At 44.5% G+C, this 24,406-nt stretch overlaps 1 protein-coding gene across 8 annotated transcripts; it reads left to right on the forward strand.

Annotated features, from left to right (window-relative positions):
• Nucleotides 1–13,219: 13,219 nt before the first annotated feature.
• LOC133907375 (uncharacterized) lies at nt 13,220–16,387 on the forward strand. Of its 8 annotated transcripts, none has more exons than XM_062349404.1 (4): nt 13,220–13,574; nt 14,086–14,280; nt 14,420–14,548; nt 16,091–16,387. In XM_062349404.1, the coding sequence occupies exons 1-3, from the start codon at nt 13,383–13,385 to the stop codon at nt 14,543–14,545; spliced, it is 513 nt and encodes a 170-aa protein (XP_062205388.1). In that variant the 5' UTR covers nt 13,220–13,382; the 3' UTR covers nt 14,546–14,548; nt 16,091–16,387. The 8 variants fall into 8 exon arrangements, with proteins under 8 accessions (XP_062205388.1, XP_062205386.1, XP_062205391.1 ...); XM_062349402.1 differs by having other exon boundaries at nt 14,420–14,547; nt 16,083–16,387; XM_062349407.1 differs by having other exon boundaries at nt 14,459–14,548.
• Nucleotides 16,388–24,406: the final 8,019 nt, after the last annotated feature.

Consider the following 24,406-nt stretch of genomic DNA (forward strand, 5'->3'; position numbering starts at 1 on the left):
ACCTTGTCTGGGATTTCAAACCCAACAGTTGGCGCCGTCCGCGGGATCGAACCCATGAAGGCATGCCACCCAAGAAGAAAGCGAAGCCACCTGGAGGAGCGGAGGCGCTCCTAGAACTCCCAGCCGCGGTCGGACCTTCGGCCGACAGAACCACTCCGGCAGTACCAGAATCAGGCAATGCCTCGGCCGGGGGGGCTTCGGCCGCACAAGAGCAGCATTGCGAAGTTGACACAGCGCCACAACAAACTGCCGATGGCCGACATGACAACGCACTTCGGGTGGACACGGAGCAAATGCCGATCATGAAGCCAATAGATCGCATTCGCTTCGATCTTCCAGAAAAAGAAGGCGAAAGAGGGCGAAGCGAAGAATGGGAGGAACTAGGCGATTTCGCGGAGTTGGAACATGATGAAGAAACAAACGAAGAACGAAATGCTATGCTAGAAGCTGAGGAGTTGGAAAGGCAGATTGCGCACAAAAAGCGCATGTTGGATGGCCTAGCAGCGACCCGAAAAGCTGCGGAGTACCGTCGGTGGGCAGGCAAAGCAAGAAAAATGTTGGAAAGGATCCAGGAGGAAATCGATATACTCCAAGCAGAAGGCATGTCTCGCCGGCCGACACCACTGGGAGATTTGATACGAGCCTCGCAAGAAGTTCGGCGAAGATCTTCCATGGGAGATCCTGAGTCACCCCTAGCAATGGACCTGCAAAATCAGCCATGGCCGCTAGGATTCAAAATGCCCAGAGTGGTTATGTTCGATGGAGAATCGAATCCGAGAGAATTTGTCATGAGCTTCGAGGCAGTCGTAGAGTCAGCTGGTGGAGACGATGTAACCTTGGCGAAGGCTTTCGTATTGGCGATCAAGGGAATAGCAAGGTTGTGGTACTCCACTCTACCCCCGGGATCCATATATTCATGGGAACAGCTGCGCACTGCTCTGTACAGCAACTTCCAAGGGAACCGGGCAAATAACATCGCCACAACCGACCTCTTCGCGCTAAAGCAACAACCGACAGAAACTTTACAGAGCTATATGCGCCGATTCGTACACATATGTTATTAGGCGAAGGGATTGAGCGAAGATACGATCATCGATGCCGCAATACAGGGCATCAGAGGGGGCCTTTTGGCAGGAAAGCTCACCAGAAAAAGACCCACAAGCGTCCAGGAGTTGCTAAACAAGATGGAAGAATACTCAAGATCTGAACTCGATCATCTACGAAGGAAAAATGAGTTTACAGCCTCAAGAGTAAAGCATGCACCACCTAAGGAGGCAGTTGGTGGCAATCAGAGAGACAGACCTCAGCGTCCAAGAAAACCCGAACGTCCTGATTATCCAAGCCAAAAAGAAATCAACCAGATCAACCTCGGCCCGCCCGAAGTAGTCCAAGGCTTGTGCGAAGCCTACAACTCGTCCAATAGAGGAGGTCGGGCGGGCAGGGGAAGAAGCCGCGGAGGTAGAGGAGGACGACCTTCGCATGACCCGGCAACCTTTTACTGTGAGCTGCACGGCGAAGGAGCAGGCCACCGGACTAAACATTGCCCACAAGTCGTGGCCATGAAAGAAAGTTTAGCGAAGCAGTCGGTAGATAACAGAAGGACGGTTCACCACGCAACAAGCTTCGCAAGAAGCGAAGGGTGGCAAAACCACAATCAGAACGTGGTGTTTCCGAACCAATGGTATCAAATTCCAGCACCATAGTTTGCACCCGCACCTTCAGCCCAATTTGATCAAACTAGGCAACTGAACATTCGGGGCGATCTACCCCCGCCTCCGCCAAGACCTGCAATCGAGGCACCACCAGAAAGTAGCAAATCAGCTAATACCATAAATAATGGGTACAATGTGGTGCTGGCCATTTCAGGGGGGTCCAGCCAGCAAATAGAATCCAAGAGACAGCGAAAAGAATACGTACGAAGGGTTAACCACGTCGGAATGGGACCAACGTACATCGATTCAAGATGGTCTAACATTCCCATTACATTCTCGCAAGAGGATATGAGGGTATTAGATTATCTGCACACAGATGCCTTAGTCATTACCGCGAACATCTCGGGAAACAAAGTACACAGGATATTGATCGATGGAGGAAGTTCTGCGGACATTATCTTCACTGATGCCTTCGATAAGATGGGACTGCAAAGAAGTGACTTGAAACAAGCTGGGTCGCCGTTGCTAGGCTTCGGCGGAAACACAATCAACGCTCTGGGAAAATTAACAATCCCAGTGTCGTTTGGCGAACAGATGAATTTCCGCACAGAGGAAATTACCTTCGACGTGGTGGACATTAGTTACCCATACAATGCGATATTTGGGAGGGGGTTCCTCAATAAATTCGGAGCAATACCGCACCACACTTATTTGTGCATGAAGATGCCTGGCCCAGAAGGAGTCATAAAGGTGTTGGGAGATCAGTGAGTTGCTAGGAGAATCAAAGTAGGAATAGCGCCAGGAAGAAAAAATATCCACAACATTGCAGACCCTTCGACGGGTGCCGAAGCAGGCCACAGCAGGCAAACCATAGAGAAATGTGCGGTGGAACACATTAGCCGTCCGCTCTCCGGTTGGGCAGTAAGGGCCTGAAAGTTGGATAGGCTGGCCCTTACGGTAAGAAGGGGTTTCGTTCTAGCGCCCGAAAATAATATTCCTCTACCATTGAGTTAGCAACCCAGATAAAATAGGAGCCGAGAAGTCTTATATTATGAACCTTCAATTCTAAAATTCCCTAACCCAAGATTGGAGAAAGAAGATCTAAGAGGCTGCACCAGAAGGACCTACAAGAATAGTACTGCTAAATCATGAAGAAGAAGATAAGAAGATTACAATAGGGGCAGAGGCCCCGACAGAAGATCAGCAACAACTTGTAATGTTCCTTCGCAGAAACAACGATGTCTTCGCGTGGTCCCCCAAAGACCTGCAAGGAGTGAGTCGAAGCATCATTCAGCACAAGCTAAATGTGGACCCCAAAGCGAAGCCAAGGAAACAGAAGCTTAGAAAAGCTTCGGGGGAAAGAGAAGAAGCAGCAAAGGCCGAAGTAGAAAAACTGCTCGATGCCGGAGTAATACGCGAGGTTATGCACTCGGAATGGCTGGCCAACCCAGTATTAGTAAGGAAAAGAAATGGAAAGTGGAGAATGTGCATCGATTTCATAGATTTAAACAAAGCTTGCCCCAAAGATGACTTTCCACTGCCTAGAATTGACCAGCTCATAGACTCCGCAGCCGGCTGCGAGATGCTAAGCTTCCTAGATGCTTATGCTGGGTACCATCAAATATGGATGGCAAAGGAAGACGAAGACAAAACGAGTTTCAGAACCTCTTTCGGAACATACTATTTCGTAAGAATGCCTTTTGGACTCCGGAATGCTGGAGCAACCTTTACAAGATTGGTACAGGCCGCATTAAAGCCGCAGCTGGGACAAAATGTATTGGCCTATGTTGATGACATAGTAGTAAAAAGTACCAGGAGAAGCCAACACATCGAAGACCTCCGGGAAACCTTCGATAATCTGCGAAGAGCAAGTTTAAAATTAAACCCGGAGAAATGTGTCTTTGAAGTGCAATCCGGAAGACTCCTGGGGTTTCTAGTGTCGAAAAGAGGAATCGAAGCGGATCCTCAGAAGATACAAGCAATTTTGAAACCGCCACATAACAGTATACAAGCCCAACGCTTGACAGGAAGACTAGCAGCATTGAACAGGTTCATTGCGAAGTCTGTCGAGCGAAGCCTACCTCTCTTCAAGGTGTTAAGAAGTTCTGACCATTTCAAATGGGGTGCCGAGCAGCAGGCTTCCTTTGATGAGTTAAAAGTATACTTGACAAAGCTTACAGCATTGACCAGCCCAGATCCAGGCGCAAATTTGCTGCTATACATAGCGGCATCCCCCTCAGCAGTCAGCGCTGTTCTCGTGTAGGAAAAACCCGAAGATAACAGGCTGCGCCAAGCACCAGTGTATTATGTATCCGAAGTACTAGCAGGCCCAAAAAGTCATACACAGAGTTGGAAAAAGTAGCGTATGCACTAGTAATGGCATCCCGCAAGCTCCGCCACTATTTCACTTCTCACAAGATTACCGTGCCAACTTTCCTACCCCTTCGCGACATGTTCAAAAACAAAGAAGCCATCGGAAGAATAGCGAAGTGGGCAACGGAGATAGCTCCATTCATGATTGTCTTCGTGGCACGAACATCATTAAAATCGCAGGCGCTAGCAGATTTCGTGGCGGAATGGACACCTTCATCTGAGGATTTGGATGACGAAGCAGCAGAACCTATCTGGACCGCGTACTGCAACGGAGCTTAGGGAGCTGCAGGAGCAGGAGTCTCGGCAGTAATATTTTCACCTTCAGGGACGAAGCTGCGGTATACCGCCAGGTTAGAGTTCCGATCCACAAACAATATGGCGGAATACGAAGTTGTACTCCTGGCACTTCGCAAGGCGAAGGCTTTGGGAGCTCAAAGAATACTATTCAAAACAGACTCGAAGGTTGTAGCAAGCCAGATTGAAAAAACATTCCAGGCAAAGGAACCAGAGCTGATCAAGTACAGAGCAGCAGTGCGAAAAATGGAGAAATACTTCGTCGGATTCATGGTCAAAAGTGTATCAAGGAATGATAACAACGAAGCAGATGAGCTAGCAAAAGCAGCTTCGCAGAACATGCCCATGCCTCCAGATGTCTTCTATCAGAAACTAACTGAACCGGCCCTCGATGACAGTTCCAACCAAACGCGCCTGGTCGCAACAATCGAGAGCGAAGACTGGCGTTTTCCGATAATGGCATATCTGTGGGGTCAAAGAGATATCGAAGATCAGGTCAAAAAAAAGCGCATGGCTTAGAGGGTAAGAAATTATAAAGTTATAGATGAAAATCTGTACAAAGCAGGAGTTTGTGCACCATTCTTACAATGCATATCTCGGGAAGAAGGCCAACAATTGTTAAGAGAAATTCACAACGGGTTGTGCAGCTCACATATCAGAACGAGAGCTTTGGTAGGAAAAGCATACATGCAGGGCTTTTATTGGCCAACGGCTGTAAGCGATGCGGACCAGCTGGTACGAAGTTGCCAACAGTGCCAATTCTGGGCGAAGGGATCAAGCAGACCGACAACGAAGACCCAACTCATTCCGCCGATCTGGCCATTGCAACGATGGGGAATTGATATTGTCGGGCAGCTGCCGCCAGCCCCAGGAAATTTGCGCTATGCGGTGGCGGCGGTAGAGTACTTTTCGAAATGGGTAGAAGCAATGCCACTTGTGAGCATAACGTCAAGAAACATACAAAAATTCCTATGGCAGAATATTGTATGCCACTTCGGGGTTCCAAGCGAAGTAACCGTGGACAATGGCACTCAGTTTGATAGCGCGGGATTTAGAGATTTCTGTAATGGTCTGGGCATAAAATTAATGTTTGCATCAGTTTATCACCCACAATCTAATGGCGTAGTTGAGAGAGCAAATGGCATCATCTTCGCAGGGGTTGCGAAGCGTCTTCAAGGATTGCCAAAAGGAAAGTGGGTCGAAGAATTGCCCAAGGTACTATGGTCATTAAGAACAACGGTTGCAAGACCAACAGGATACACACCATTTCGCCTCCTATTTGGCGAAGAGGCCATGACCCCAGAGGAATGCAAAACAAAGTCATTCAGGGTCGAGAATGAGCTAGACCAATGCGAAGAATTATCATCGAAAGATGCCCTCGAAGAAGTAAGATTGCAAGCCGCGAAAAACCTGGCCACTTACCAAAAAGAGATAAGAAAATGGAGAGATAGGAAGGTATCCGAAAAGACCTTCGCACCCGGAGACTTGGTGTTAAGAAGATTTGGTACAGCAGCATCGTTTGGCAAACTTCAGAGTAAATGGGATGGCCCCTTCATAGTTAAAAGATCTCTGAGACCTGGTTCTTATCATCTAGCCAATATGGAAGGTGAATAGCTTCCACACACCTGGAATGCAGACAACCTTAGCAAGTTCTACGCCTGAAGATCGGCAACTAAAGTCCAAGACTCCAATGTAATTTTTAATTTTCGTAGTAGTTCTTGTAATCGCATTGTAAGGGTACTGCATTCTTTTCCTCACAGGGGGACCCCCTTCGCCAGGGGTTGAGGTTTTTAACGAGGCAGAAACCCATGTAAACAATGATAGTGCCACCCCCCCCCCCCAAATGTTGCTTGTCTTGAGTAATAGTACTTTTCGTCAAAGTGCGCCAAGCCTAAAGAGATTGGCGCACCAATTGACGACTAGAGCGCGGTGCGAAGTGTACGCAAGCAAGTGTACACTTGCGACCTTCGCGGAATTGAAAATACCGCCAGTGGGCTAAGAGTGCCTGCCCCCGCACCGAAGGGTAAAACAAACCTTCGGGACAAAAAAAAATGAAGTATCACTAAGCCAAAGAAAAGGCAACGAACTTCACCAAAAGTCGGGGGCTAAGAGTGCCTGCCCCCACACCGAAGGGTAAAACAAACCTTCGGGACAAAAAAAAAACGAAGTATCGCCAAGCCAACGAAAAGGCAACGAACTTCACCAAAAGTCGGGGGCTAAGAGTGCCTGCCCCGCACCGAAGGGTAAAACAAACCTTCGGGAAAAAAAAACGAAGTATCGCCAAGCCAACGAAAAGGCAACGAACTTCACCAAAAGTCAGGGGCTAAGAGTGCCTGCCCCCGCACCGAAGGGTAAAACAAACCTTCAGGACAAAAAAAAATGAAGTATCGCTAAGCCAAAGAAAAGGCAACGAACTTCACCAAAAGTCGGGGGCTAAGAGTGCCTGCCCCTGCACCGAAGGGTAAAACAAACCTTCGGGACAAAAAAAAATGAAGTGTCCCTAAGCCAACTAAAAGGCAGCGCACTTCGCCAAGGGCAGGGGGCTACGAGTGCCTGCCCAAATATCAACCGTCCAACGAGTTGAAGCCAAAAACCTTCAAAGCTAGACGTCAGAGGCCAAGATCGCTTGCCCCCCCCCCCACCAGGCCGAAGTTACCTGCGAGTAAAAGTCGGGGGGGAGGGCGGCGTTTCGCCAAAATAACAATGATAATAAGAAAAATATCAGCCCAGTAGAATTGCAGGAAACTACGGCGAAAATCGGGGGATGTCCTTCATCAAGAAAGTCTAACCCGAAGAATCCAACAAAGGTTCAGAGCGCATCGCACCAAAAAAAAAACGCTTCGCGCGTCATGCCGGTAAAGGTGTAACAAAAGAACAAATCACAACACAAACTCAATTTATTCCGCATCAAAATCAACATCTGGATCAACAAAATTCTTATACAAACGACTGAAAGAAAATTGATAATCAATGCCTTCGCTGGCATGGAAACGCGACGATGGGGCCGAAGGGGCCCCAACTTGATTACAATAAGACGGCGACATAGGAGTATCGCCATCACTACCACTTCGCCTAGCTACTTGCGAAGAGGGACCACGCCGATAGCACAATTGGGGTCTGTGTGAAAATGGCTCCTCGTCCTGAGGTTCAATCTTCGGCTCAACGAGCATCGATGCGCCATCAACGTCCCCTTTCGCTGCACGGCGCAGATTTCGTTCAGCTCGTCGACTAACTAGCGTCGAAGGACTAACAGATTTCCAAAATGCTTTTGTCCTAGCATTCATATCGTCATACGATCTACACTTCGCATGCCAGTACCGCTCCAAATCGATATTAGCATGACGTCGGTGAAATGATTCCCAACAGGACCAGGACACATAAAAATTATCCCTCATCATAGTCAAAGGCACAGCTTCTTCGGTTACCTGCGCAGTGTCCGAAGCAAGGACCTGCGCAGGGAGCGCAAAAAGGTCAATAACATTTCGATATGAATATATAATATATTACACAGCCAGTGTGTCACATTGCTAATTACAAAAACAAAAGCATAAACAACACGACCCTTCGCACCAATTCATCCCACCTTCCCAGTATCTTCGGCTGCCATAGTCATTGGTTTCGACGAGGTGTCATCCCTCGCCTTGGACTAACAAAAATTCAATAACAATAAATACATTATTACCACATATAACCACTTTCATAACCTTCGACAAGAGAAAAGTTAAGTAGCCATACCCTCTATCGGTTCAATTCGGCCTCTCGAAGAGCGAGCTCGCGGCCATGCTTGCACCAGTAGTTGGTGGTGAATGATCGAGTAGTGCTCTTCGATGCTTTTGTAACGGCCGAAGTTGACAGATCCGAAGGATACTGGAAGGAAGGTCGTTGGAGAGCAGTGTGATGGTCGCAACCCGTCATCTCCACATATTGCACGAGACTTCGGGCGGCAACCATGGTGCAGAAGTCACCGTAAAGTTGTGCAGCTGGAAGGAGGCTACTACTGGTCTCATTGATCCAACCAATAAGCCCACCTAGTCCTACGAGTTCAAGTGATGGGGGAGTCGCCGAGGCGCCTATACCTTCGAAGGTACGGTTGATTGCTTCACAAGCGGCAACTGCCTTTGGCTCAAGCTCCCCAATGACATTAAGGGCATCGTCGTTGTAAGCCTTCGCTTCGCTTAGTTCAATCTGCAGCCGCTCAGCTCTCTCTTTCTCCGACGCGCAAAGTGCTTCCAATTCGCAAACTTGCGCTTCGGAGGACTGCAGATTCTGTTGAAGGCAGCTCACTTCGCTGTCCGCGATCCCCTTCGCCGAACGAAGGGCATCAACCTCCATTTCAAGCCGCTCCAATCGTAACTCTGCATCCTTCGCACGCCGCGACATCTCGTGCTTCTGGCCCTCAGCCTTTTCCGCCCGTTTTTGTAGCAAGTCAATCTGGGCCTGAGCGCTTCGGGCACGGGCTTCAGACTTTTCTGCTTGCTTACGTTAAGCTCGGGAGAGGAGCAAAACCTGAAATGTCAAATGCAAGTCAGTAAAATACCAAGTTTTCTTTCTTTCAATGTAAGAAAATATTCGACATACCTTCGTTATAGCCACATCGGATGCATCGATCAATTCGCTTGAAGACTTCTGAGCAAGCGGAATTTTGGGCTCAGGAAGAACAAAGGTTCCAAAAATCTTTCTCGCATCACTGACCTGCCCGACACTCGGTTCAAAAGCGACGGGCCGCAAAGCCTCAGGCGCAAGGGCCTTCGCCCCATCAAGCCCTTCCCTCTGCGGCGGGGCGCACTTGGCGTGGAATCTTCGGTCTCGGAAGATGAGCTCAAAGGTGAGGAGGGCGACGAGTACGCCGCCACCTCTACGTCGTCGCCACCTTCGGCTACGTGCTCCTCCTGAACGCCGGGCTCGGTTACTGCGCCCGTCTCCGTCAATTCTTCGTCGTCGCTCAGAATCAACGTCGGAAGATCGACGCGTGAGCAGAACAGGGACTTCGGCGCCTGGGCCTCCTGCGCTCCTTCAGAACTCTCCCGACGGGTCATGTCGCGCGAAGTAGCAGAGCCCTCCGGAGACATTTCTGCATGAAACTCGGGTGCAGCTTCGCGTGGTTTTTTACGGAGGGCAACAGCTTTTTTGGTACGGCCCGTTTTTGGCGATCGCTCTGAGAGCTTCCTCTTCGTCGGAGGGCCAGCAGCAGGTTCTTCGCCCACTTCCGCTGCTGGGGACCCTCCCGCATTACTTTGCAGCACAGCGGCAATCTTCGGCCATTCATCATACGACAGACCACGATAATCGATGATTCGGTTCAACCTGCGGCTAAGTCCCTGGTCGGCGCACAATTGCGCTTCACCGAGAGTAATCTTGCCAACTAGCATCACAGCCTTCGCCTCCACTTCGGTGACTGACAAATCTAAAAAAAAATAGCAACTGTTAGACGAGAAAATTTAAATTAAGAAAGAATGCACGGACAAGAGGGTACCTGCGAAGCCTTCCACAGTAGGATGAGGGCGGCAAAGCCCCTCGGGCCCTTTCTCCCCGAAGGATGAAATAGCCCAGCCATGGCTAAGAGGCCAGACCCTGGCCGCCAAAAACTCCTCCACCAAATCACGAGTTGAGAGATGCTTCGCACACCTGGCGAAGGCTTCAAGCGCAGTTTGCTGCGATGATTTCAACCGCACATCTGGTGCACGGTTTCCCATGACCTCTTCGCATTTCGATACAAGGTAGTCTTCTGCCTCCACCTTGTGGTAAAACCACCATTGAGTCCAATCACTAGGCCACTTATTCTTGTATACAACCATGGGAGTAGACAGGCCGGCGCGGTAGGCGAAGTTTAGACAACCATAGTGTGCTTCTCTCTGGACTCCACGGACAAATACCGGCTTTGGTTGATGATGCAGACGGTGCGCGGCGGAGAAGGCCCTTACGGAAGCCTTAACCCCCTCCGATCGAGCGGCCTAGGCGAAAAGACTCATTCTGACTATGGCATTAGGCATCAACTAATGCAAATACACCTCGAAGAGTTTTAACACCTTGATTACCATATCGTCACAGGGAAGCCGAAGGCCAGCCCGAAAATAATGCACAAACACGATAGCTTCATCGTCAGCGGGCTCCGGTATCTCTTGCTTCCCGGCAAACCGGACCTTTGAGACATCACTAATCAGCCCTTCCCTGACAAGGCCAGCTAGCACTTCACCATCTACTTTGGACTGTCCAATCCAGTAGGTCTTCGGTCGAGACGACCTGTGTTTCGGAGCCATCTAGTTCAAGAAAATCCTCCTGCAGCGCGAAGGCAATCGGGGGCTTCATCTAGGGCGTCTGAAGAACTGTAACTTACTTCGTACGAGAGCGACAACTTTAACCAAGGGCACGGTAAAAATTCTTTGACATCATCTGGTATTTATAGGGGGGACCGGACGCGGTTACAACTTCCAGCATCGAAAAATGAACCGGCACCAGAAACCGTGCTCGGATAACTACCATGAACATTAAATGCAGGCAGTTATAGATATCGTTGCGGCGGCGGTAAAAAAATAATATTATAAAACACGCCCCGCGCCCGGTCATCTGTCGCCATAAATGCACTAGTAACGGGCACCGTGGAGAGGGCCCACCAGGCAGCCGCAGAGCGGCCCGGCGTGCCCGCCCTGTCTTGTTCTCCTACCACAGCAGTGCAGCAGACGGAACATCTCGGCCCTTGTGACGTTATCCCGAGACGTGCCGGATGGCACGGGATGTGATCCGTGCATTTAATGTCCACACGCCCTTCTGCCAGAATATGGCAGGAATTGACACCGAGCGTGGCGGGAGTGTTGGAGGTGACAGGTCACGCGTGCTCTTTAAATGCGGCCTCGGGTCTTTGACTGGCTGACACCTCATCGTTGGACCCCTGTGGGGGCCACTGTCAGGGGGCTTCCTGGGTCGTCGGGGAACCGAGTGCTCGGCGGTCACTATTCACCTCCCCGAGCACTCTCTCCCGAGAATGCCCTTCCTTGGTCCTCGGGGAACTGAGTGCTCGGGGGTTATTGTTCACCTCCCCGAGCACTCTCTACTGGGCATGCTTGTACGGATCTTCGGGGAACCGAGTGCTCGAGGGCCACTGCGCGCAGCCCCGAGCACTCTATCCCGGAACTTCCTTTAGTGGGTCCCTCGGGGTACTCGGTGCTCGGGGGGCTACTGCTCGCAGCCCCGGGCACATCCCTCCCGGTACTTAGTCTTCACAGATCATCGGGGAACCTGGGTACTCGGGGACCACTGACTGTGGCCCCGAGCGCCCTCTCCCGGGACTTAGTCTTTTTTACCTCGCAGAGGTGACCCCGCGGGATGGCGCCACGTGACGGATTGCTGGCCTAGCCTCGGGATTCGAGGACCCCTGGTTCCTGATTCACCGACAGCACGCCTTACCAGATCTGCCCAGGCGACGCGGGATGTGATGGCCAGTGCACAGGAGACGTGTGGAGTTGCTAAGAGGACGCGTAGCGTGGGGGAGAGGCATGAAGCAGCGACTGAGGGGAGGGGCAGCATGGGGATGCGGCACGGTGCCAGTTTGTGGTGGCGGGGAGCGGCGCTCGATGTGGGTTAGGGTTGAGCAGACGGGCATGCAGAGATGGGAGCGGCAAAGTTAAAAAACCGATGGTAACCGAGCAAAAATCGTGATAACCGACCATCTCGGTCTGGTTCGGTTTCAGAAACCGAACGGTAACTGAATTTGAATTCAAAAAATTCGAAAAAATAAAAAAATAAAAAAATTCAAAAAAAATCTTAAAAAATTAGACACAATTCTAAGACCTTCTGTGAAAAAAATTTCAAAAATAATGTCGTTTGCATCATATTCTATAGGGAGGAAGTTTAAAAATAAAATAAAAATTGAAGTATGCGGCTAAGTTATTAACTCATGTTAAGAAAAAGTTTAACATGTAAATACATTTTTTTCTTGTGTAAAACGTATCTTAAGAGGATCTTTAAAATTGATTTCACTTTATTTTAAGTTTTATTAATTTTTCTATGATTTTTACAAAGTTCACAAGCATAAAGTGAATATGTTAAGAAACATTACTGTCATTAACTTTTTCATGTCTACTATTATTTTTCCTACGTAAATCATAGTATAAATAAACTAATAAAAGTGGTTTCACTAATTTTTGAGGTGTGATAGGTCAGTTATGAATTAATCTAGTCATAACACATTTACACAATCCTGCATGTTACAATAACTAATTCATAAGTTCATGTATTTTTAAAAGACATAGATCATGTAAGAAGACTAACAAAATTAGTTTCATGATTCTTGAATTAGCAAAGAGTAAACTATGCATTTAACTTGATTTAACAAATACATTTTCTCACAGAAAATTTTGAACTTTTTATGAGTATAAATACTTTTATCATGGAGATCATATTACAAGGAAACCAACAAAACTTTTTTCACTTGATTTGAAACTCAGATGAATTAGTTATTGATTTTACAAGATTGAGATACTTTTTGTTTTTTTTAATTTCACTGAAAATCGAGAAAACCGTTCGATAAATCGAGAAAACCGACCAGTTACCGAGAAAACCGAACGGTTACCAATAATACGAAAAATTCGAGAAAACTGCTCGATAAATCGTAAAAACCGCTCGGTAACCGGTCGGACCGGTTACCGAGCAGCTAAAATCACGATTTTTTTTTCCCAAATTTCAAATTTTACCAAATAAATTTTGTCCGTTTTTTTTTAATTTTCGACTGGTTACCGCGATAACCTCGAATTTTCGGTTACCGCCTGAACCATAGGGAGCGGAGGAACCACCTGTTAGAGCTCGAGACAGAAAATAGCTATTTGATACATAAAGTTATATATATTTTTTTAAATAGTAGAAATAACATGACCATTAAACTATGGTTAGAAAAATTGGCTACCAAAAAAAATTGGCTCATAGAAGTGGGCCGACGGAAGCCCGTGGCTTTCGGCATCGAACCCACTCACGCGCATGAGTACGCGCAACCCTCTCCACTAGCAAACCCTAGCACATGCCCCATCCCCTCCCCGCCGCCGACACATCCGCCTCCGCCGATCTGAGGCAAGCATGGCAGGCAGCCGACCAGGCGAAAGCAACGGCGGTGCCACGAGCTCCATCCTTCCCGTTGCCGGACAGTTGAAGCCGTTGCCTGATTACGCTATTAGCTTGGTCCGCGACTACGACATCCAGGGCGTCACGGCCATGTTGTCTAGCCTTGCTCATTGCTCGTTCGAGGTACAGATGGAAGCCTTCAGTAAGGTGCGTTCAATTGCTTCTCTTACCTGCCTAGCTTCTGTTTCTTTCGGATTTCAAGCTTTGGTTTATCCGATTTGATCCTTCGGTCGACGCGTCGGTGGCGAGGGTAGTGGTTAGTGTTCGGGGTTCACCGGATCCCTAGTCTTAAAGGGATAGTTGGGGAAGACGGAGGCAGCGGGCCGTGGTAACAGCGGCGTATGCGGCAGCGGTAGTCGCAGGAGAAGAGGACGGCGTCGGCCGTGATGCGAGGGAGATATGATGGCTGCGCGGGGAGGGTTCGGTGGGAGGGGATGACCAGACGGCGGGCCGGTGGGAGGCTGCACGCCCGTGTTGCGGACAGAAGGCAATCATGTGGTGGAGGCCGGTGACTGAAATGTTTGTTGTTATCAGTCATTTGAACTGCAGTCGGATCCAACCTTAATCCTTGTTTTACCTTTAGTTGGCGCACTCATTTATTCCCCAAACTACATCTGCAATAAAAATACTAACATACACCCCTGTAATATGCATTCAGAATCTGGAATTATTCAAGAAGCCTAATGCCATTGGAGCATTCCCTGACGAAGGCAAGGCCAAGGACGAGGAAGAGGATGTCGAGGACGAGGAGGATGACGAGGTGGATGAAGATGAGGATGACGATGTGGATGAAGATGGGGAGGACGGTGAAGATGAGGAGGGCGAGAAGGGTGAAGATGAGGAGATACTGAAGGTAAAAAAAGTTTTATTAAATTCCATATGTTAAAATTACTAGATTTAGTGCTGGCAGAATTTATTAGATTGCATTTGATTTGTTTGGTGGTTTTACTCAGTTCTTCTGACTAAGCTTTATAACATCAATGGTTATTCAGTTGATGGTTGATGACAATAAACCTGCTACTGATGGACAGCTTCAAGTCCGTAATGAAGGTGAACGAGAGTGCAAGAAGCCAAGATTAGCAAAAGGCTTTGGGTGCCAGGCTGAGGCTGCCGTTTAGTCGGTAATGATTTATGTGTAAACACTTGTTCATTGTTGTGGTGACCTTGTTTCTTCCAGATCTAATTATGTTTTCCAAACTAGTGATTTTACAGTTTGATCTTGCATACCAATAGTAAGAGTGTGGATATGTTACTAATTCTTTAGTTGCATAGATTCAGTTAAACATTCACTTCTCAATTGTATTAATGATGCAAATCATATTCATCACCTCACCTAGGACAAAGCAGTTAGGTAATGTTGCATACTACAGGAGGACCTTAAAAGTGTTGTCTTGTTATAGAATAGCTAGACTTTGTGTAGTTTATTGTAACATCATCTGGAAAGTGTAGTATGGTGATAGTTTTGAGCCCATACGTGTAGCTTTCTTGTTAGAAGTTTGGCTTTTTTTTAAAAAAAAATTATATAGGTCTGGTTCTCTAGTTTTTTATACAATCTCTGACATGGTATGGAGATAATTCTGTCCGAATGTGAGCTCAGCGATTATGCAAACCTAATATATTGTATCACAATTGTATTTTTTTTAGAAGAGGAATTAACTACCTACCATAGGAGCTATCTGAGAAAAGACAGAAGTGATGCTTACCCATTGAGCATGGTTTACTGGGACATATAATAGTAGACTTAGTAGAAGGGTTTAATAAAGAAGTCCCAGAATGGGAGGTCCATAATCCAAAAATGGAATGTGTACGGGAATCATAAAAGTTTCCCTTTTCTGAAATATGGCCAAAATATGCATTTTGTCTGGAAGTCTTTGTCTATTACTTTTTGATACCTACTGTATGATTTGTGCAAAGTGTTTTGTATTGGTGGCCTTCTGTTTTTTGTTTTGACAATTATTTACTTTTTCCATGCTTGGCTCCTATCTTTTTTTGTTTTCCAATCTTTAAGATATATCTATTCATTTATTGCTTGCTTTTTCAGTTGTGTTTGTCAACCTCATAATTTGGTTTTACATTGTAGTTCTGATAGGATTTTGTCCACTCAACCTCTTATGCTTAGGTTTTGCATTGCAGTTTCTCCTTTCTGCCGCGTGGTGTGGTCAAAATACATTGAGAAAAACTAGTTTAGTTACTTTGTGTTGCCAAACTGCAGTAAGACAACAGGAGCATGTGGGGAAAAAACTACACATGGTAGAGCTACTGTGATGAGTCCTGATGCCTACAGAGCTTGGATCTTCCAATTGTTATTAGTCCGTGGCCTGTATCAGGAAATTTGTGGAACATGATGGCTGTTCACTTCCCTTAGGTATAGAGAGACTGAATCTGCACTGTGTGCCATAAATTTACAGTCTATTGTCAAAGGACTAATCCCAATCAAATGTTGGTTTCTCTGTTCTTAGATGAAAGAATGTTAATCAGTGTGGTCGTTGTTGTTGGTTCTTGTTTTCTTTACCATTTACCATGAATCAATTTGTTCTTTCCTTGTGCAAAGAAATGTCTATTCCTTTAATCCAGAGTAGCTTAATACACGAGCAGTTTATAGAGTAATAGTGTTTTTAAATCGATTCTTACACATCTTTTTTGGTTGTTCTGACTGGGTCCAGTGATTGAAGCAACAAAAGGCATTTAGCAGGGGGTTGTAACAGTGACTGCATTGTTGTTTCTACTGTTCTTATTCGAGTAGATGGTGTGAAAAATGGGCACCAGTTATCATGGGCCGTCTGTAAACAAGACCTATTATGACTGCATCCTTAAGAATATGTTTTTTGCCATGTGAATTGTTGGCATGCTTTGAGCCTATGGTACTTTTGGTTTATGGCTGCATCCTGAAGAACATGTCTCCTGTCTATTGAAACTAAGATTGCAATATAAAGTAGAGAGATAACAATGATTCGAACTCATTCTTTTATTGATGATTGTTACATATTTATACATGTTGGAGGGGTGTCCATTCGTGGAGACATCCCTCCCGAACGGACACCCAATCGATCAAAACAACTGTACGGGAGTAACACTCGACAGTTAGGTGAAGATCATTTGATTTCTAACACTATTCCTTGATCGGTACCGGTCCATGTATTTATATATTTCATTTTGAAAGCTCATCTAAAAATTCCGAGGGAAAAATATGAGGAGAGTAATAGTGATATGCTGTTAAAATTTCTTTAAAATCTAGTGAGAAAAGGAGAAAATAATATAGTATATATTAATTATTGTCTCTTTGTTAACTCGTATGAGAAAATCTTGTAAAAGGAAAAACCTATAAGCGAATTTAGAATAATAGATATGTCTTGTATATCTCCTTTAAATCCCCGGTAAGGAAAATAAAAGGTATGATATATAATTTTGTGTAAATATTGTTTATTAAAAACCTTGTATGAGAAATTTTGTAAGTAAAACTCATAAAGGGAAAAGAGTACAATATGATGTATGATAGGTTAAATTCAGGAGGAGACTTCCTTGATTCTTACAAATCTTGAAGTCGTTGTATACCAATACCATGAACATATTTTTGAAATGTTGAAGTTGGTAAGGACTTCGTGAATAAATATATGAGGTTAATATAAGATTTAATTTGCAAGATGTTTATCTTCCTACTTTGTTGTAACTCATGAGGATAAAACAATTTAGGGGTAATATGCTTTGTGATATTGCTCTTTATGTAACCTGTTTGCATCTGAGCAACACAAGAAGTATTACCTTCGTAGATAATGGTAGGTGATTCAATGAAACCAATATCACATTACTGTTGTATGTGGTTTATCATTCTATGAAGCCACACGCATTCACATGATGCTTCACATAATGCAATTATTTCAGAATAATTGGTGGATGTAGCTACTAGTGTTTGTTTGGAAGACTTTTATGAAATGGTTGTCCCACTATGTAGGAACACGAAGTCTGTCTGTGATCTGGCGTTGTAAGGATCTGATAAGTAGCCAGTATCAGTGTATCTAATTATATTTGAATCTTAGTTTGTTTGAAATTGAAATAATAGACAAAGATTTTTGGTGGCTTGGGGATATCGAAAGATATTTTTGACTTTCGCTCAATGACGTTTAGTTGGAGCAATGTTATGCCTAGCTAGTAAGTTTACTACAAATGCGATATTAGGCTTGGTGCAATTTGCAATATACATAAGCGCTCTAATGGCATGAGGTATGGAATCTCGGGTTCCAGTATCTCTTCTCCATCTTCCCATGGTCTAAATGGGTCTTTCTCCATGTCTAGAGATTGAACAACCATAGGGGTTTTAGATGGATATGATTTGTTCATATTGAATTTCTCTAATATTTTCTGGATGTAGATAGCTTGGTGTATCATAATTCCCAAGGAAAGGTGCTCGAGTTGTAGACCCAAGCAAAATTTGATTTTACCTAAATCCTCCGTATTTAGATGATCACGTGCTTCATCGATATCTTGTGCGTTGCCAATGATGTTTAGGTTATCAACATACATAGAGATAATATAAAATTTTGTCAAGGATTTCTTGATCAACACGTATGAACAATCATCATTGTTGGAGTAACTCTTCTGTAGAAGGAACTCACTAAGTTGGTTGTACCATATTCGTCCCGACTGCTTTAAGCTATATAGTGACTTATTAAGCTTTACATAATATATGTTGCGATTTGCGTTTGGATTTGAAATTTGGATTCCATCGGGAACCTTCATATATATGTTCGAATCAAGTGACCCATATAGATATGCGGTCACTACATCTATTAACTATATAGATATATGATTTTGAACTGCTAATGAGATAAGATATCCGAATGTGATTCTACTCATGACTGAAGAATATGTTTCATTGAAATCAATGTCGGGTCTCTGCGTGAACCCTTATGCTACTAGTTTTGATTTGTATCTCACCACTTCGTTGTTCTTATTCTGTTTTTGGATGAAAACCTATTTGAATCCCATAAGAAAGACATGGAGGTGTAGGTATTACTTTTATGAATATCTCTCTTTTTGTGAGCGAGGGTATCTCTGCTTGGATTGCATCTTTCCATTAAGTCCAGTCTGAGTGTTGTTTACACTCTACCATGGTCTTGGGGTCTAGATCATTTTGAAGGTTGTTTGCAATCATAGTGGAGAAATGTGTGTCGATAATTGTAGTCTTTCAGTCATATGATTCTCCAGAATTTAGATAGTTGGTGGAAATCTCTTGTACCCTTGCTGACTGTTCGTGATTTTCCAATACGATTGAGTTGGGGTATTCTGATGTCCCAGTATTATTAATTGAGTGCACTATTGAGCTGGGTTGTGGATGTTGCCCATCCATTGGGTGTGTACTACTTATTGGGTATCTGTCAACTTATGGTTGACTTGCACTTACTGTTTTAGAGGGTTTTTTCCTCTGTTTCCTTTGACGCTTGCAAGAAGCTGTATCCTCCACTGTGGCCATACTTCTCTCTTATTTTGAACAGAGAGTTGAGTGGTTTTTATTGGTACGTCCACTCTTTCGGGCACATTTTTGGCAGGATTATATGATTTTGTGACACCTTTATAGTTCAGTAAATCCATATAGCAGGTTATTTGCAATATGTTGCAAATTGATGATTTTCTGAACTTAGAGCTTAGATTCTTAAGTATGTGGATTTGAGGCGGAAATGCCTTGAACATTCCAATTGATTTTCTGGTATTCTTTCTGGTACTTGAAATCTCCCTCTAATGCCGAAAAATAGTCCTCATTGAATATACAGTCAGCATACCGAGCCGTGAATAGGTTCCCTGCGAGGGGCTCAAGGTATTTAATGATCAATAAAGATTGATACCCCATGTAGATCCTCAATTTCTTGTGTTGGCCCATGGATGTATGATGTGGTGGTGAGATCGGTATGTATGTAGCGTAACCGAATTTATGCAGATAGAAAATACTTGGTGGATTTCCATGTACTAATTGCAGATGGGAAATTCTATGACATGCAGTTGGTTGCAATTAAATTAAGTTAGCACCGTGTAAAACTACATGACCCTAACGAGAAGTTGGTAAATTGCGATTCTATAATAAGGATCATGCAATGAGCTTAATTTTTTTATAAGGGATTCTGTCAAACTATTTTGAGTATGAACATATGGGACAAAATGTTGAACTTGAATTCCTAGGGTCATACAATAGTTCTTGAAGGCACGTGAGGAGAATTCTGCAGCATTGTCTATTTGAATTGATTGAATTCGATGTTCAGGATAATATGCTCGTAATTTAGTAATTTGAGCAATTATTTTAGCAAATGTATGGTTTTGTGTGGACAAGAGACATGTGAGACCATCATGTAGATGCATCTATTAGAACTATGAAATACCTAAATAGTTCGGTTAATGGTTGGATAGGATCACATATATTGCTTTGAATGCGTTCAAGGAATTTGAGTGGTTTTGCTTGAATTTTAGGGTAAGATGGTCTTAAAATTAGCTTTTCTATGGCACATGCAGTGCACATAAAATTTGAAGATTAAGGGAATTTAGCATCACTTAAATCATGACCAATGAAATTGCTAATAATTTTTTGCATCATCCCTATGTCGGGATGACCAAGGCGATCATGTCAAGTTTGGAATACATTGACATTCTAAAAATTACCTTGCATGCAACATTTTCTACGGGTTTAATGTATGTGTAGTATAATCCTGACGATAAAAAGGTAATTTTTTCAAGTACTTGGTTGTCATATCCGTTGTTTTTCGTTAAGAGGAGACATTGCTCTTTGTTGTCATCATTGATTTCAATATGGAAAATATTCTGATGGATATCTGTATAACTTAGTAATGTATGAGTTGAATCAGGATACAATAAAACATCCTCGATTATAACTTGAGTACTCATAGGGAGTGTATTTATGGCATGACCTAAGCCAATAATTACTGCATCGCGTCCAGCGATTGTCAAAATATTTTCTTGTCTCTTAGTAAGAGTTTGGAAATATTTTGTTTCCCTAAATATAGAATTTGTGGTGTAACTGTCTACAAGGCACGTTTTCTCCTCCATCGGATTGACTCCCATAGAAATCTATATATAGAATTGAAGAATGTAATATGAAATTCTTTATCAAATATATAGAATAGATACAAATGTTATTTAGTATCATAAGTGCTGATATAATATTGTGACATACAATATATAATGATGGTAACTTATTATTACAACAACTAATAGACGTAGATAACATAGCATCTTTGGAATTAGGAGACTAAATAAGATCTCCAAACATGTCATGCGAAGTAAATTCGACGATCATATTTTCCGTGCTCATGGGATCTTTTGGCAACTGAAGAGTCTGGTTGTTATTTGGTTCTTATGGAACTTGTTGTGAATAACTACTAGCCTCCTTGGTCATATCAGTTTGAAGATTAAAGTGTGCTTCATGTGTTTGTCTTTGAGCAGGTCAGTTACGACCCATGAATTGCAAGTAGAGATCAATTAAATGTCTCGATGTTTGATATTTCTTAGTAGTGTGTTTGTAGCGGCCACACTTGCAACAAACATTAGATTTATCAAATTTGGGTTTAGATATGCCTTTCTCCTTTTCCAGTGCACGTGGCTTCTGTTTCTTGTTGCGTCTGCGTTTACCTTTAAAGTTTATTGGTTGGCTTCTAGAAGAGCCATCAAACTTATTGTTATTCTGGATATTAGAATGTACTTTAGGTAAAGGAGTAGCGCCTATTGGACGTTGATGATGATTCCTTAGGAGTTCATTATGCTTTTCGGTCTGAAGTAATACATGTATCAAGTCAGAATAAACTTGGTATTCTCTTGCACAATATTGTTATTGTAAGATCCTACAGTGGAAATCATAATTGATAAAGTTTTCTCTATCTTTTTTCGCTTTTGTAGGTTTTTTTTCGTAAAAACGCAATTTAAAACATATTTTATGAACATTATGATTGTAATTTCCTGATTTGAAATCCTGGAGTCGGAGATGTGTCCATTCATGACTTGCATCAGGTAGAATGACTGTCTTTTGCTGTTTATATCTTGTTTTGAGAGCTAGTCACAATGTGCTTAGATTTTCTAATATCAAATACATAGATTTGAGATCCGGATGGATATGGTACCTTATTATGTATAATGCACCATATTTAACTTGATATGTGAGCGGTGGATCTCCCTCTTGGGGAGGTTAGAGTGCCGCTACTATTCCGCGGGACGCAAGGCTAATCTTGGCGTCCATTGCCTATGTTGGGTAGTTGTGACCATCGAGTGCGAGTATATCGAACTCTTTATTGGTCATCTTGACCTACATAGATTTAAACCATATATTTGATTAATTTACTATTGGTAAATTAAAAATCATCATGGTATTGTTATAATAATGATGTAAAATATGTAAAATCAAGTTGAGACTTGAATTACATAGTGTAGATCTCAAATTATATAGATAACACGTTGAAGATAATAATCAAATATAGTGTAGATCTCGTAGTAGTAGGAGGTATTATCTGACATTTGTCTGTAGATACCCATGTTCCTAGTAGGAGGCACATTCAAGATGACAAAATGTAGACCTCACAGTAATGGTGGATAATCTGCAAATTTGCAGTAGATCCATATCTCCATTACCTTGTGTTTTACAAATATTAAATTGAGGTAATCACTTAATTTGATTTTGTATTGTAATTCTGCATGAATTAAGCACTTTTGGGCGTAAAAGCTCTTTTGGCTTAATTAAGGTGAACTACAATATAATCTTGCAAGAAAATAAATTTTAATTGCAAAATTAAAGTGGTCGTAAATATAATTACATGTTATAGGGATTGCATGAAGCAAACACATTGAACAATGCACAATATTCCAGAAAAACAGGGTCGGGAATGTTAAATTACAGCAGTAAACATTACTTAATGTAATTATAGTAAACATCGAGAGCCTAAATATGAAAAGTACTTAATACATAGTACTAGTACTTGGACCATCTTGCAAATTGTGAGAAACCCAGGGTGGTTTTTGCAAAATGTCCTATGACCTCTGTAGATGGCGTTGGCGCATGGGGCCAGGCAACCTGGGTCAAAGCCTAGGCGACCTTTCCGCCCGTACGGCCGAGCGTGGGGAGGGAGTCAGGCCGCAGCATGGGCCTGGGTCGGCGCGGCCTTTCAGCTTGCTCGGAGGACGCACGTGAGGCATATAAGGGTGGCGCAACTCGACGGTTAGGGTTTCACCCCGCCTCGCCTGCCATGCCTCGCTCGCAACGCCACCACACCATCTCCTCTGCTCTGCCTCCGCGCCGTCGCGTCTCCTTGCCTTCTAGCGTGGGGTGTACTCCTTGTCGGAGGAGGTGGATGGGTCACCTATGCCGCCGTCGATGTGGGGCCCGAAGCCGAAGCCTGAGGACGGTGGGGTCCAAGATCCCGAGCGAAGGCCAGGCCGACAGCTCGCCACCGTGGTTGCGAAGCGATGGAGGACACGGCCAGCCGGAGTAGAAGGCGTCGTTGAGGTCCCTTAGCCTGCGGTAGTGGTGAGGATGGGGCCTGCACCATATGGAGAATAGGAGCCGCCCGAGGGGGATCCAATCGCCGAATTGTTGAAGAAGGGGGGTCGGCGTGACTTCGCGGGTTGCCGACGTGACTCGAGTCGGAGCGGGAGCGCCGCCGCTGATGTAGTGCACCGCTGTGGTGGCAAGTCAGCCAGGACGACTTGGGCCTGGTGCTGTCGAAGTGGTCGGCGCAGGTGTCGGTGAAGGGAGTGTCAATTCTACGTCAACGGGAACGATGACTTCAGGTGGTGGCGGTGATGCTGAGCGGGTCATCGACCTGAACATGAATGGCACAAGGCCGTGGTGCGAACAGAAGCCAAGGGCTCGAGGAGGAGCATCGTCGCCGGGCGCGGTCGGGATTGAAGGATGGCTTGGGCCGGTGTGGTGCCTCACCATCGTAGAATAGCGAGGCATACGCGGGCCACGGTCACCATGCCAGTGGGAGCGGCAACCATGGTGGCCGCGATCCATAGGAGTGTGATGGTGACGCCAACCATTGTTTTGACGAAGACCATGGCGACAACGGCATGCATGGTGCAGGACGAAGAAGAGCAGCGACAATCGACGATAAGTTCATCCTCGCCATGTCTCACCTTCTATGATTGATTGATGGAGGCCTTCGTGCCTCTTGTTCTTGTGTTGATCGCTTATTGGAGATTCTTGTTATAATAACATATTGAAACTAAGATTGCAATATAAAGTAGAGAGACAGCAATGATTTGATCTCATTCTTTCGTTGATGATTATTACATACATACATGTTGGAGGGGTGTCCGTTCGTGGAGAGATCCCTCCCGAACGGACACCCATTTGATCAAAACAACCGTATAGGAGTAACACTCGATGGTTAGGCGAAGATGATTTGATTTCTGACACTGTCATTCATATTGTTGGCATGCTTTGTGCCTATGGTGCTTTTGGTTTGTAAGTTGTAACTTTATATGGTCGTTTGCACTAGGGCTATTCTTTCACTAGTGTCAAACCTGAGCAGCTTCACTGATATGAAAGAAAATCACTAAACTCCGAAAACAGCAACTCTGTATGTGGAACAAGGATGACAAATATTGTGATGTTAAGTTGGTTATACTGTAGATAGTACAATGAGGTAAATTTGTTGGAGTTTTGTAGGATTGAAATGTTACTACTGCGTCTTGCAAAACAGTCTTTTTCGCTAAAATGCCACTTGAAAAAACAATGTTCTGGCTTAAAAGTCTGTCTGTTGCTCAATTTATATACTGAAAAATAATGTGACTGCTGCGTATGAAGCGAAACCTGAAGAGATGCAAAAGTGAATCCAATCTGCTTAACCAACTGTATGGGAGGTCAGTTATTTTAGGTTACTGTAAAGGTTTTGTTGAGCTGTAGGTGTTGCGTAGCTAACATTACTTCTCCGTCTCTCGCAAATTGAAGGTTTAATGTGCATAGGATCAGCGAACTCATTGATCCAACC

Source organism: Phragmites australis, chromosome 24 (genome assembly GCF_958298935.1).
Source record: "Phragmites australis chromosome 24, lpPhrAust1.1, whole genome shotgun sequence".
In the NCBI taxonomy this organism is placed as follows: Eukaryota; Viridiplantae; Streptophyta; class Magnoliopsida; order Poales; family Poaceae; genus Phragmites; species Phragmites australis.